This window comes from Arachis duranensis, chromosome 8 (genome assembly GCF_000817695.3).
Source record: "Arachis duranensis cultivar V14167 chromosome 8, aradu.V14167.gnm2.J7QH, whole genome shotgun sequence".
NCBI lineage: Eukaryota > Viridiplantae > Streptophyta > Magnoliopsida > Fabales > Fabaceae > Arachis > Arachis duranensis.
In genome coordinates, this window is record NC_029779.3 from 1,090,080 (window position 1) to 1,104,754 (window position 14,675).

Here is a 14,675-nt window from a genome sequence, read left to right on the forward strand (position 1 = left end):
ATTAATAATTTAAATTTATAGTTTAAAATTTAAAATTTAAAATTTAAGATTTAAGATTTAATCTTTAAAATTTAAATTTTAGAATTTACATAATATTATACTTATTACTTCTTCTAAAGCAGATTAGCATTCACCGTTTATTTATATTTTTAACCCGAAGAATGATCTAAACCCACCAAATAAATAATGAATAAATTAATTTTAAATTGTAGAATGAAATGAGTTTGTACCACACATACCCAATCAACTCTCTGTTCCATCAAACCTTGTAGGCTGCGTAGCAGCACATTCCAATTCCAATTCCAATTCCACTTTCTTTTTGCCCAAACTTTCTTTCTTTCTTTCTCTTCTTTTTCCTATCACTTTGGTTTTCTAGTACAACGTCTTTTCCTCCATTGTCCCCTTCACCTTCTTCTTCTTCTTCTTTTTCTTCTATAAAACCACCCTTCACTCACCTATACAACTTCCCCCTTCTCCTCTGCTTCTTCTTTCTTCTATAACCTCTAATCTCCATCCCTTTCTTTTCATTTCTTCATTGCAGGAAACCAACAAATCTTCATGCTGCTGCCACTGATTTGTTAACGCTGTTTATTCATATTCATGTCTCCAGTTCTGAGTGAAATCCTTCGTTCCGGTTTTATGATCAATTCTTCCCTCAGGCGCAGGACCCACCTTGTTCAATCTTTCTCTGTTGTCTTCCTCTATTGGTTCTATGTTTTCTCATTAATCTTCTCTTTCATTTACGCTATTGTATAATACTATTAATAATAAATAAGACTAATCATCATCCAATAAGGTAGTGTAATCAAATTATCTCACTCTTTTTCTGGGGTCCTGCGTCTCAATCCATTGTTCTATTATATTCTGTTACAACCATGGCTTCATCGAGTGGAAACTCGACCCTTCAAAGCTCGGGTTCGGAGGAGGATATGTTGTTGATGATGATGGATGAAAGGAAGAAGAAGAGGAAGCAATCGAATAGGGAATCAGCGAGAAGATCAAGGATGAGGAAGCAGAATCACATGGATGATCTTATGAGTGAGGTATGCAAGCTTGGAAAGGAAAAGAGTGAAATCCTTAAAGGCATAGACATCACCACACAGCAATATTTGTGTGTTGAGTCTCAAAATTCAATCCTTAGGGCCCAGTTGGAAGAACTTTCTCAGAGGCTTCAATCACTCAATCATATCGTTCATCTCATCAACACAACACCACCTAATCTGCCCTTTCATCATCATCATACACAAACACAATATGATTATCTTCTGCCACCAACACCAGCTGCTGAAAATTTCTTCAGCAATAATATGAATATGTTCAATCATATCAACCAACCAATTTCAGCTTCTGCTGCAGCAGACATATATCAGTGGGTCAATTGATGATTTGAAATTACCAGTGTGTGCTCTTGTTCTCCTTGGAATATTGCTTAATTATGGTGGATTAATTATGAGCTTGAGTAAGGGTGAAAATATGTAGCACATAGTTAGGGGGAGATTATTATTGTGTTATATATTAGATAAGAGAAGTTGGAAAAGTGGTTGGAAATGATGTATTGTGGGCAAAAAGAAGGGACCTCAGTCTCAGTGTGTGTAATTTGTGCTTTTAACTTTTAAGTATAATTCATATATATGTATGTTAGTGTGTTCTCAATTAATGTAAAAAAGTACTGGTTGTTCATTAGTATGTTTCAGTCTCATACTTCTTGTATGATAAGTTGATAGGGATAAGTATTGTTTTGATTCCTAACGTTGACGATCAAAATCAAAATCTTCCTCAACGTAATTTTTTATTTAAAATTATCCTTAACGTTTTTTTGTATTAAAATCGTTCTTTTTAATAAAATATTTAATTTTATTCCTAAACTATCTTTATTTTAATAAAAAAATTATAGAATTTTAAAAAATAAAAAAAAGAACACGTCTTGGGGGACGCCGCCACCATCGCGACACCTGCATCGTCGCCGGTCCGCCCACGAGCCGCCGCTAGAACCGCTTCTGCATCTGCTTTTTCTTCTTGCTTCAGCTTCTGCTCCTTGCTTTGGCCTCTGTTTTCTGCTTTTGCTTGAACTTCTGCTTGAGTTCCTGCTTCTGCTTCTTGTTCAATTCGTGCTTCTGCTTGTGTTGATTTGGCTTTGTGCTCGAGCTTCTGCATCTGTTTCTGCTTCGGTTTCTACTTTTTGCTTCTGCTTGTGTTGATTTTTTCTGCTTTTTGCTTCTGCTTGTGTTGATTTAGTTGTTGAATTTGTGTTGATTTGTTGAATTTTTTATTCCTTGATTTGTTGAATTTGTGTTGATTTCATTGATGTTGTTATTCTTGGTGGTGGAGGTGCTGGTGCTGGTGGTGGAGGTAAAGGTGCCGGTAGTGGTGGAGGGTATTTTTGTCTGGAAAAAATTAAAAGGACGATTTTAATACGAAAAAAATGTTAAGCATTATTCTAAATAAAAAATTATGTTGGGGACGATTTCAATTTTGACCCTCAATGTTAGTGACCAAAACAATACTTATCCCTAAGTTGATAACTGTAGTGTTTGGTAGGAATTTAATTTTGTTGATAATAAAATATACTGTAAATATATTTTTTGTCTTTGAAATTCGTTAAAAATTTTAATAATATCACTAAGTTTTATTTTATTTTAAAAAATTTTTATTTGCATTAAATATACTCGTGACAGCTAATTTAAAAAAATTTAGGATCAATTTAGCAACAATTTCGAAAGAATAATTTTTAATACAAACAAATCAAATATAATTGTCATGCATTATTATTAGATTGGTCCTAAATTTTCTAAGTTGTTAGGGATATATTTATTGCAAATCGAAAATTTTAGGAATAAAATTGAAACAAAATAAAACTTAGGGATATTTTTAATTTTTTTTGACAAACTTCAGAAACCTAAAAAATATATTTTACCTTAAAATATAAAGTTCATAAAACAATAAACTCATAAAAGACAATTAAATATTTGAGTAAAGTATCGTTTTTGTCCCCAACATTTGGGGTAAATCCTATTTGTATCCCTAACATTTAAATCATCTTATTTGTATCTCTAGCATCTATAAAAGTGATTCAATGTTATCATGCTGTCAATTATACTAACAAATCAGATTGTATTTTTCAAATATTCTCACTTGAATGTATTAATTCTCAATTAGGTCTCACTTGAATGTGTTCGATTTCAATATTGTACCCACTATTTGTGTTTAGGTTCAATATGTCCCTCGAAAACTGAATTATGTAAATGTTGCATTGATTAGTTTCAACTTTTGAAGAGTGATTTTTCGGAGTGGATCATCGATTCTATTCCAAACACGTATTCTAATTTCAAAAAGAGATTTTCAAAACTCAAACTAAAGCTTATGATGTGTAATTGACGGTAGGATATTATTGAATCACTTTTACAAACGTTAAAGATACAAATAAGACGATTTAGTTAGAGACACAAATATAACATATTCCAAACGTTAAGAACAAAAATGATACGTTACTCTAAAATATTTGAAAATCAAGTTAGGCCGAGTGTTCATTAATTAATTTGTCAATTTAATACTTTAGTACTTTTGTGGAGTGAGAATCATCTATTGATGATATAGTCAAGTATATTACCGTTTCTTTAAAAAAAAACAAAGTTATATTTTGGTTTAATATTTTTTTTATAGTCTGATAGAGCAAGAAGATAAAAATTAATTTATTATAGATTGCAATCTTATTTAGGAGTTTATTGTTGGTAAATGAATTACTACCTACACAAAATAGAATTTGACTCCCACATTCACTACAATAGTGGCGCTGCTTTGCAGCGGTTCTTTCCTCTATTGGTGGCGGTTTTAAACCGCCACAAAATCAAATTCTGGCGGTTTAGTGAATCGCCCTGGTTATTGGCGCAGAAAGATGATTTTGCGGCAGTTTTCAGCAACCGCTGGTATAACCGCCGCTGAATCAGTATTTTGCGGCAACTAATTTAGCGGTGATTTTAAACCGGTGGTTTTAAACCGCCGCAATATACAAATATTATGATTTAGTCCATTTTTTACCGGCGGTTGAAAAACCGCCGTAATGTTATCACGGTTTTTTAATTTAAGGCTTTTTGCGGCGATTATAAAACTGCCGCTAATTCCGAATCAAATTAAAAAAAATTGGATTTTCCTTTTAAAAAATCTACCTTTTTTGGTTTAATTTTAAAGATATATTTTTTGCCTTTTTTATATTTTTTAAACTTATAAATCTAAATATTCTAAAGCCATTAAATCTAAACGGCAAAAACAACTAAATTAACTAAAAAACAAAATAATATATTTATAAAAATATCAATATAGTAAATCTCTTACTAAGAATTGCATAATCAAATTCAAAAAAATGTTTTCTTCAAACCAAAATAAGTCCAATCCTAGGATTCTATTTTTATTCTGTCCTTCCACGAAATTCATCCCTGCAACGATGTTTGGCGACAACTCCTCACCCTGTCGTTGAAATAGATATCTCAGAGCACTCTCATCGCATGTCTCTTTTTCTTCTTTGCTGCTGCTTTGAACCTAATAGATTACAAACATTGCAATCTTAAGACTGTAAGTAGAAAAATGAAAGGAAGTAAACTCAGGCACACAAAATTATGAAATATAACAATGAAGCATTTTATCAAACATCGGTTAAGCAAAAGCATTCTTTTAAATCAATATAAGAATAAAAACAAAAGTAACTTGCAACCATTTCACAACAGATTTCAACACAAAAATTATTAACCAATAATTAGTAGTAGAAGTGTGGTTCGAATATCAAATGTTGCGCGAGGCAGGTTTCTTCTTCCTTTACTTCCAACTGCAACACCAAATGCAGTGTCATCAGTAGCTGCTCCAGCCAATTGAATTAGTGGCTAATAGAGCAAGGTAGTAGGAACACATTCGATTAACTGCATTGCACTTGTGAGACTTGGATTTCTACCATTTTATACATCATCTCCAAAGGACAGAGCCATAGCTGGAGGAACTCTTAAGCACAATTGAAAAAATAGTATGTCACGCATTAAGGAAATAAAATAGAGGGTTGAGCAAAATAGATATGATATGCCAACAAATACTCAAATGGAAGCCATAAACATAAATAAAAATTTCAAGGGGTCATCCAGATAGACAATATTCAGAATACATCATCAATAAAAAAATAATGAGAAAATTATCCATGAAACTAACTAGAGAATAGCATCAAGAAAAAAATGAGGCTCTTGATATTTTCATGTCCTTCCATCACAAAATAATTCTATGCACACAAAAATGCTAAATAATCATACTAGTTAACTAATTCAATAAATGTTAGGAGCTAAGTTGAGTTTAAAACTTACACTAAGAAATATCTCAAATCAAGGGCCCTCTGCCTTCATAATATTTTCATCCTACAAAGACTAAGCATTACACATGCATGTTATTCCATCACAGCCAAGCTCATATATGCAATTCCTCTTTTATGGTTTTTATGTTTAAAAAAAAAAGCTAACATGTCTAATGAGACAGACATATATGCACAATATAGAAGTAATAAGAAAAATCAATTCTCAAAAGATGGGCAAAAAAACATATTATTGTTGAATCCATAAAATGCACTTGTAGTGACACCAATAGTATCAATTTTCCTTTGGCAGTAAACTAAACCAAACAAGTAAATAACCACAAATGCCACAAATTATCAAAAACCCAACAAAGTGAAGCTACGAGCTTTCATTGAAACATCAAAATTCAAAGTTTTATAGATGGAAGATTGCTACGTAATCCACCGCCTACCCCAATGCCAGTAGCTTTATGTCCACTTCACAAGCTTTGGACTTTAGTGATTATAAAACTAAATTGATAGACCCAGATACACATGAATCCCAACAAATAGAGTGAATAAAAATAAAATAAAAAACAAAGAAAATCATGACTTCATAACTACAACTTAATGGCATAAAAAGTTTCTCACATAAGTTATAATAATATAAATCTTTATCACATTCAGTACACCTGAAGCTAAAACTAAAATCGGAGGCTTCTTTAAACAATGGCATTGGCGTCCGCATGAGGTGGACGAGTAGATGGTCTATTTGACAACAGAGAAGATGAAGACTGATATGTTCTATTTAATGGTATTATATATGTCAGACACAAATATACACAAAATTAAACACCTGAATATTTACCTTCACCTCATCATCAAGTATCTTCTGCGATGTCCACTTGCCCATACTTGTTATAAACCCAAATCCAAATTTGTCCCTGTACCTTTGGCCCCATTGATGCAACTCCTAAGATTTTAACAGAACCAATGAAATTACTTTTTGGTCTCTTCCAAAAATATGAAACACATATCGAAATTTGTTTATATAATTGTAGAGAACCTTTTTACTTTTTAAATTTTTTTTATATACAAGGTTAAGACAGCATAACTACTCGCCTTTGTTTTGTAGTAGGTTCCACAACTACAACCATTGTTTTACCTTATAGTTTTACAATTCAGAGGAATAAGTCAGCAATAATAAAAATTGCATGCAACTGTTGGGCTTGGGCCTCACAAAGGAGAGAAAAAACCCAACAAATCTCCTTCTTCTCGACTAGGTGGAGGCCCTCACCATTCCGGCGATCAAACAACATGTTTCAAACTTTTCTCTTGACAATGCTTTTGTCATCATATCAGCACCATTGTCATCAGTGTGAACTTTCTCAAGTTCCAACAACTTGGAATCTAACACATCCCGTATCCAATGATACCTAACATCAATATGTTTAGATCTTGGATGAAAAGTAGAATTCTTGGCAAGATGAATAGCACTTTGGCTATCACACAACAACACATAACGGTCTTGCTTGAAACTAAGTGCTGCAAGAAACTTCTTCATCCACAACAACTCTTTACATGCTTCAGTTGCTGCAATAAACTCTGCCTCTGTGGTAGAAAGTGCAACACACTTTTGTAGCCTTGACTGCCATGAAATAGCTCCCCCTACAAACTTGACCAAATAACCTGAAGTAGACTTTCGAGAGTCAATATCTCCTGCCATGTCTGCATCAGTAAAGCCAACTAGCAAAGGTTTCTCACCACCAAAACTCAAACTCAAGTTAGTTATACCTTTGAGATATCTCATAATCCATTTAACATCATTCCAATGTTCTTTACCTGGATTAGAGAGAAAATGACTCACTGTATCAACCGCATGAGCAATGTCTGGTCTAGTACACACCATAGCATACATCAAGCTTCCAACAGCTGAGGCATAAGGAATTTCATCCATTGCTTGTTTCTCCTCATCAGTGGTTGGACACTGCTTGGTACTCAACTTAAAATGAGGAGCAAAAGAACTAGCAATACATTTGGCATCATTCATGCCAAACCTTTGAAGCACCTTCTTTATGTACTTTTCCTGTGACAAATAAAGCTTCTTGGAATCTCTATAACGAGTAATAGTCATGCCTAAAATCTGTTTGGCAGGACCCAAGTCCTTCATAGCAAAGAACTTGCTCAACTGTTTCTTCAACTCATTAGTCCTCAAAGCATTCTTGCCCACAATCAAAATATCATCCACATAAAGCAACAGAATGATAAAATCATCATCAGAAAATTTTTGCACAAATACACAATGATCTGAATTTGTCTTACGGTAACCATGCTTCCCCATAACAGATTCAAACTTCTTGTACCACTGTCTTGGAGCTTGCTTCAACCCATAAAGACTCTTAAGCTTGCACACGAAATCTTCCTTTCCTTTAACAACAAAGCCCTCCGGCTGCTCCATGTAGATCTCCTTATCTAAATCACCATGAAGAAAAGCTGTCTTCACATCCATTTGCTCAATCTCCAAATCAAGAGATGCTGCTAATCCAAGCACAGCACGAATGGATGACATTCTCATAATAGGAGAAAAAATTTCCTCATAATCAACACCTTTTCTCTGCCTAAAGCCTCTAACAACCAATCTAGCTTTATACCGAGGCATAGAATTGTGTTCTTCATTCTTGATTCTGAATACCCATTTGTTCTTCAAAACTCACATACCCTTCGGTAGCTTCACCAACTCATAGGTATCATTCGCAAGCAAGGACTTCATTTCTTCTTGCATAGCTTCAAGCCATTGAGCTTTGCTTTCATCTTCAATAGCCTCTCCAAAGCATTCAGGTTCTCCCCCATCAGTCAACAAAACAAACTCATGTGGAGAATAACTTGACGAATTCTTTCTCTCTTGTAGACCTTCTAAGTGCATTTGCAGGAATTTCTAAAGCTGTTTCTTCATCTTGATCATCACCACTAACTTCATCAAGTATCGGATCAACTGTTCCATCTTCACCTGCACTTGTATCATGCTCATTATTTTGAGCTTCAACTCTACCATCTTCTACTATAGCCATAGAGGGAGTAATATCCAAGTAAGAAAAATCATCACTAGGCTGAACCATTGGCTTCTCTGCATGATCAACATCCTTCAATGTTTGGTCTTCAACAAAGACAACATCTCTACTCCGAATCACCTTCTTGTTAACAGGATCATAAAACCTGTAACCAAACTCATCCATGCCATAGCCAATAAAAATACACTGCCTAGTCTTTACATCAAGCTTAGATCTCTCATCTTTGGGAATATGAACAAAAGTTTTACATCCAAAGACTCTTAAATGATCATAAGAAACATCTTTACCTGACCATACCTTCTCTGGAACTTCAAATTGCAAGAGAACACATGGTGTCCGATTCAAGACATGAACAACAGTGCTCAAAGCTTCACCCCAAAAGGATTTTGCCAATCCAGATTGTGACAACAAGCACCTAACTCTTTCAACCAATGTTCTGTTCATCCTTTCAGCCAAGCCATTCAACTGAGGAGTCTTCGGAGGAGTCTTCTGATGTCTTATACCATGCTCTTTACAATAAGCATCAAATGGACTTGAGTACTCACCACCATTGTCAGTACGAATACATTTCAACTTCTTCCCAGTTTCTCTTTCAACGAAGCTTGAAATTTCTTGAACACATTCAAAACTTGATCTTTGGTCTTTAAAGTGTAAACCCATAATTTCCTAGAATGATCATCAATAAAGGTTACAAAATAGATAGACCCTCCAAGTGTTCTTGTCTTCATCGGCCCACATACATCAGAATGCACCAAGTTAAGTATCTCCGGCTTCCTTGAAGGTGGATGGCTCTTAAAAGAAACCCTATTTTATTTTCCAGCAAAACAATGGTTGCACTTTTGCAAAGCAACCTTACAACCAGATAAAAGATTCCTCTTGGATAACATATTCATACCCTTCTCACTCATATGACATAATCTCTTATGCTATAAATCAGTTTCATCAACAAACTCAACAGCATTAACAACATCTTTCATAATCTTTGCTTAAGTTAAATAAAGAGTAGAGTGTCTTGTACCTCTAGCAACAACCATGGAACCCTTGGTGAGCTTCCAGCTATCACAAGAAAATGAGCTATCCAAGTCTTCATCACACAACTTACCAACAGAAAGTAAGTTCAACCAAATATCTGGAACATGCTTCACACGCTTCAAAGTCGACTTGGTACCGTTGGAGGTTTCTAAGCAAACCTGTCCAACACCAGCACATTTTGTAACACCTTGATGAGCCATTTTCACATCACCAAAATCACCAGGAGTATAAGATGTAAACAAATCCCTTCTAGATGTAACATGAATAAAAGCACCGCTATCAATCACCCAACTAGTGCTATTATCAACAAGGTTAACAGATTCAAACTCCTCAACAACAAGAAAATCATCATGAGTTACATTAACCTTGTCTTCCTTGGTACCATCATCTTTATTTGTGCTCTTGTCTTTACTTGCCTTGGCTTTCTCCTTCTTTAGCTGCCAACAAAATCTCTTCACATGTCCCTTTTGACCACAATGATGACACTCAATATTCTTATACTTTCCTTGAGACTTGCTTCTGCTTTGATCTCTACCTTTAGGACCTCGACTTTTGCTTCTCCCCCTAGACTCAGAAACAAGAACATTTGAATGTGTAGTCGATGTACCTTGTGACTTTCTTCTCATCTCTTCATTCAAAACACTGCTCTTGGCAAGATCCATAGAGATTACACCATCAGGAGCAGAATTGGACAATGACATTCTGAGAATTTCCCACGAGTCTGGTAAGGAGCCAAGAAGTAACAATCCTTGAACCTCTTCATCAAATTTGATGCCCATGGAAGATAACTGATTCATAATTCCTTGGAAATTATTCAAGTAATCTGTCATTGATGTCCCATCTGTATACTTCAAAGCCAATAACTGCTTGATCAAAAACATCTTGTTATTCCCAGTTTTTCGAGCATACAACTGTTCAAGTTTAATCCAAAGGGTCCGAGCATGTGTCTCTCCAATAATATGGTTCAACACATTATCGTCAACCCACTGCCTAATATATCCACAGACTTGTCTATGCAACAAAGTCCAATCATCATCAGATTTATCATTAGGCTTCTCTGTACCAAAAACTGGTTGATGAAAATTTTTGACATAAAGCAAATCTTCCATCTTTGACTTCCACAAATCATAATTAGGACCATTAAGAGTGATCATCCTACTAGTATTAGTATTAGCTTCCATTGGTCACAGAATCACAAGCCCAGAAAAATACCAACAAGCTCTGATACCACTTTGTTGGGCCGACCGTGGAGAGCTCTCGACAACTAGGGAGACTTCGGGGAGGAATCAAGTGAGAGAACATAAAATGAGAAGACACCACATCCTTTTGTTGGGTTTTTTTTCTCTCTTTTGTGAGGCCCAAGCCCAACAAAGTGGTATCAGAGCCGATGGTTAATCGGTCTGGTGGTTTTAAGGGGTATTCAAGGTGAAGCATCGAAAGTCTTCCCGGCAAAGGTGGTCCGGACGGCGTGTCCTGCGGTTTTTTGCAGCGGTGTGATGGACGAATACTCGTGGTGGTGGAGGAGCTAGAGGGGAGTTGATGCTTGATGTGGAGGCTCACACTTGAGGGGGAGATTGTTAGTGTTGCAAGTGTGAGGAGTGTCGAAATTAGTCCCACATCAAAGAAAGCAAAGAAGAGTGAGGAGTTTATAAGATGAGAGACCCATTTACTTGACACCTTAAGGTTTTGAGTTGGATGTGGTATCTTCTCATCTTATGTTCTCTCACTTGATTCCTCCCCGAAGTCTCCCCGGTTGTCGAGAGCTCTCCACGGTCGGCCCAACAGCAACCGCCTATCATTCAAGAAATTCATATCGAAGCATACAAAGAAAGAATGGCCCACAACTTATAGTTTAATATGATGCATGTGTAGTTTCCAATGATCATGATAAGGATATGTTCTTCTGGGAAGTAGAAATGGAGTGAAATTTTTACAAGTTCTATGAGTAAAATTACACATGGGCCACATCCATTGAAAATTTCCATCCCGTTCTGGATAGCTAGGTATATCATCATTGATCGGGATACTTTTAATCATGTAAGTCAATAACTATTTAAAGAATTAAAAAATGTAAAAGGATAAAAGATGTTACAACTTCAAAACTTAAGATGAATCATATAGTTACTTACTTCTTTTCATCAATAGAACAAATCAAATGGAGATTAACAGGAAAATGGACATCTAAAAGGAAATAGGATTCAAACTGAAGAAAAAGAGATATGCAAGCACGTAGCATTCTTTTTTTTTTACCCAAAAAAGAGGCTCTTTTTCACCTGTCTAATATAATGTTCCAACTCATCTAGGTCGAGATAAGTCTAATAAAGTTTATCTAACGCTAATTTGATTTAAATAAATCCATTAAGATAATAACATAATAAAGAAAGGGGGATCTTTATTTACTTGAGGCGATGAAGATCGGAGAGGGTGCAACGGAGCTTGATGCAGCCAAACTCAGAGGCGGGCATGGTGAGGTAGATGCAGAAGGCTGGTGGCGAAGAGGAAGAATACGGCAATGGCAGCCGGCGAATTGGCATCTATTGAGAAGGAATTTCTCTGATTTCGGCTTCTTGGTGGCGGAGGAGTCGTCCTCGCCATTGTTCTTGAGGTCCCTGAGGAGCAACCTACCAGTATCGACCATCGTGATGCTCTGCGATGCCGTCATCGGCAGAAAGTGGGTCCGATCACGACACTGGCATTCAGAGGTTTATGGAATAGAATTTGAGTGATTACTTGAAATTGAAATTGGGGGAATTGGGAACCCTAAAGATAGGATCTTTGAGCTACAATTTCAATTTGAATTCGAACGCGAAAGTGTGTGGTGTTATGTTGTGATGTGAGAAAGAAGGATTTGTGAGAGAGACGAGAACATGAACAGGATGCTCGTGTCGCTACCACAGATTTGAATCACGCACGACGCTACATGGATGAGATAGCTAGCAGATCTGGCAGAGCAGAGGAGGGAGTAAAAGAAGCAGAGGAGCTAGCACAACATCGAAACTTTTGAGAGGTGCAAAGATGGTGATAGAAGTTGGAGAGAAGAGAACTGTATTGTAACTAGTGAGAATGAAGAAAATCAGAATGAGAATTGAGATAGAGATCTGAGAAAGAGGGCATCTAATTGAACCCTGAAAAGAAAGCAAATAGCGGCTTCTCTTAAATCTGTCACGGAAATCGCTGCTAAACTGCAGATAGCGGCTGTTTTTGAAACCGACTCTAATAAAGCGCTGCTATCTACTATGTGTCTTGTAGTGATTTATTTAAACGGATGAGTGAACTGCCTACTTAACTAACCCAATTAATAGAGATGCCAATGAAACAAAGACATATTTTTTAGCATTATTGACTCCATCTTTCTTTACCTTACTCTATATAGACATGGAAAGAGTTAAAGGTCACTGGTGAACACAGAAAGAGATAGAAACAATAATTTAGCTTTGTCGCCAACATAAAGCATTGATAGTAGCGACAATGATGAGTATGTTGATTTTTTTCACTATCAATATAGTTTGCCTAGCAATATTTTTTATCATATATGTCTTTTTTTTTTTACTATCAGAGCCGAAGCCTCATACAAAGAGAGGGACAATGGTTCCTTTAAATCTCAATTTTTTGTATAAATCATATAAAAATTTTAATTTAGCATCTTTTAAAATATTTAATTTTTTCTTTTATATTATATTACAAAATTAACTTTGACCCCACTAAAATTTAGTCTAACTCTATCCTTGTTTACTATGATTTCGGATATCCAACTGATCTACAAGAAGCCAATGAGGTGAGGAGGTAGAGATGATGAAAGCTTGGCTAATGGCTATAGCGTTATTGAGGGATGATGGGTTAGAAATGAAGGATTCGCGGTTGGAATCTAGAAAATAAAAGTCATAGCATTTTTGTTTCAATCTCCAACTTTTGTGATTTTCTTAGTCCTTATGTCTACTGTTGTGCTAAAAATTTGACACTATTGAATTAAGAAATTAACTAAATTAATTAATGATGACAAAAAATATTTGATTGGACAAAGTAAATAACTAGTGTTGATTATTTATGATTATATATTATTGATTATTTATTAAATGTTGCAGGCCAAAACTCATTAAACAAGCCCAAAAGGATTCAAACAATTGAAACCAGCAAAGACAAAGAAATCAAACGGGTTGACAAATAAATTGATCCAATCCAAACCCCTTAGCAAAGCAAATCCCTCCCATGTGCTTTCACCAAAAGCAACGTACACTTTTTTCCTCTTGGTCAAAACTCAGAAAAAGAAAGAGAGAGCTTCTTCCTTAAGCTATTCATCAAAGAAGCAAGAAAGAGAAGGTTAAGCAAAAGGTAGAAGTCTAATCACCCACATCAATCTGTATCAAGAAGAGGTCAGAAGCTAAAGGTGATTTTATTTCCTTCTACATGCATCTAATTTTCTTCTCTTCATCTTCAACTCTCTGCCACTCCATATTGGGATACATAGAAAAGATGATGTCCGTTCTTCACTGCTGTGCATCTACGGTCACAAGTATGTCTTGGGGACCAAGTTATTTTTCAATGACCAAGATCTGAATTTACCATTGAAGATATCTGTTTTTGCTGATATGTGGCTTTCGGTCAACAAGAGAAGGTCAGAACCAAAGTTCCTATTTTAAGGATTAATGGGAAAAAGTGAGATGGTGGGTTGGTGAAGCTTAAGGCTCGAGAGTTGACCTAGAAAAGAGCAACTCAGCAACATGCAAGGAGATAAAAAAGAAGTTGGTTCACCATTCTGAAGCCAAGGAGAGATAACCAGTGTTGTTGAGGTGTATGTTCTGAAAAGAGCTCTCTGAAGAAGTTCATCTAGTTGGACAATGCTTCCTAGTCAAAGGAGCATTCCTCCAAAATGAAAAACTGAATCAGAGGCTAGCAAATCTGGTTTATCACATAGCAAAGAGGCTGTTGAAGAAGTCAATCTCCTTCATGTTTTATAGATTGTAATTTACTTTTCAATGTTTATCTTTTTGTAATTTCTTGAGATAAAAGGCTGAATTAGAGAGTCATTGAAAGAGCCTAAGAGTGGAAAGAAGCAGAAAGATACACATGAGTAAAAAGCCTAGAGTTATTTCAGATTTCTTTAGATAAGTCTGTGTCTTGTATCTTGTACCTGTGAGGTATCTCTTTCTTAGTTGGGTTAGCACTAAGAGTGAAAGAGTTAGGTATTAGCATAACTAAGTCAAGTTAGGTAAGAACTTGAGTGTGAAAGGATTGTATCAATCTTGTGAAATTGGTGTATGTAATACTTTAACTATAGT

General features: G+C 35.5%; 1 protein-coding gene across 1 annotated transcript; it reads left to right on the forward strand.

Annotated features, from left to right (window-relative positions):
- The first annotated feature begins 268 nt into the window (after positions 1-268).
- Positions 269-1,686, forward strand: LOC107460079 (bZIP transcription factor 11). Its single transcript, XM_016078402.3, has one exon. It carries the CDS (start codon positions 876-878, stop codon positions 1,380-1,382), a length of 507 nt encoding a protein of 168 aa, XP_015933888.1. The 5' UTR covers positions 269-875; the 3' UTR covers positions 1,383-1,686.
- Positions 1,687-14,675: the final 12,989 nt, after the last annotated feature.

Bases quoted from the DNA above. Each gene is read 5' to 3' on its own strand.
- LOC107460079 (XM_016078402.3), top strand. From the start codon at position 876: ATGGCTTCATCGAGTGGAAACTCGACCCTTCAAAGCTCGGGTTCGGAG.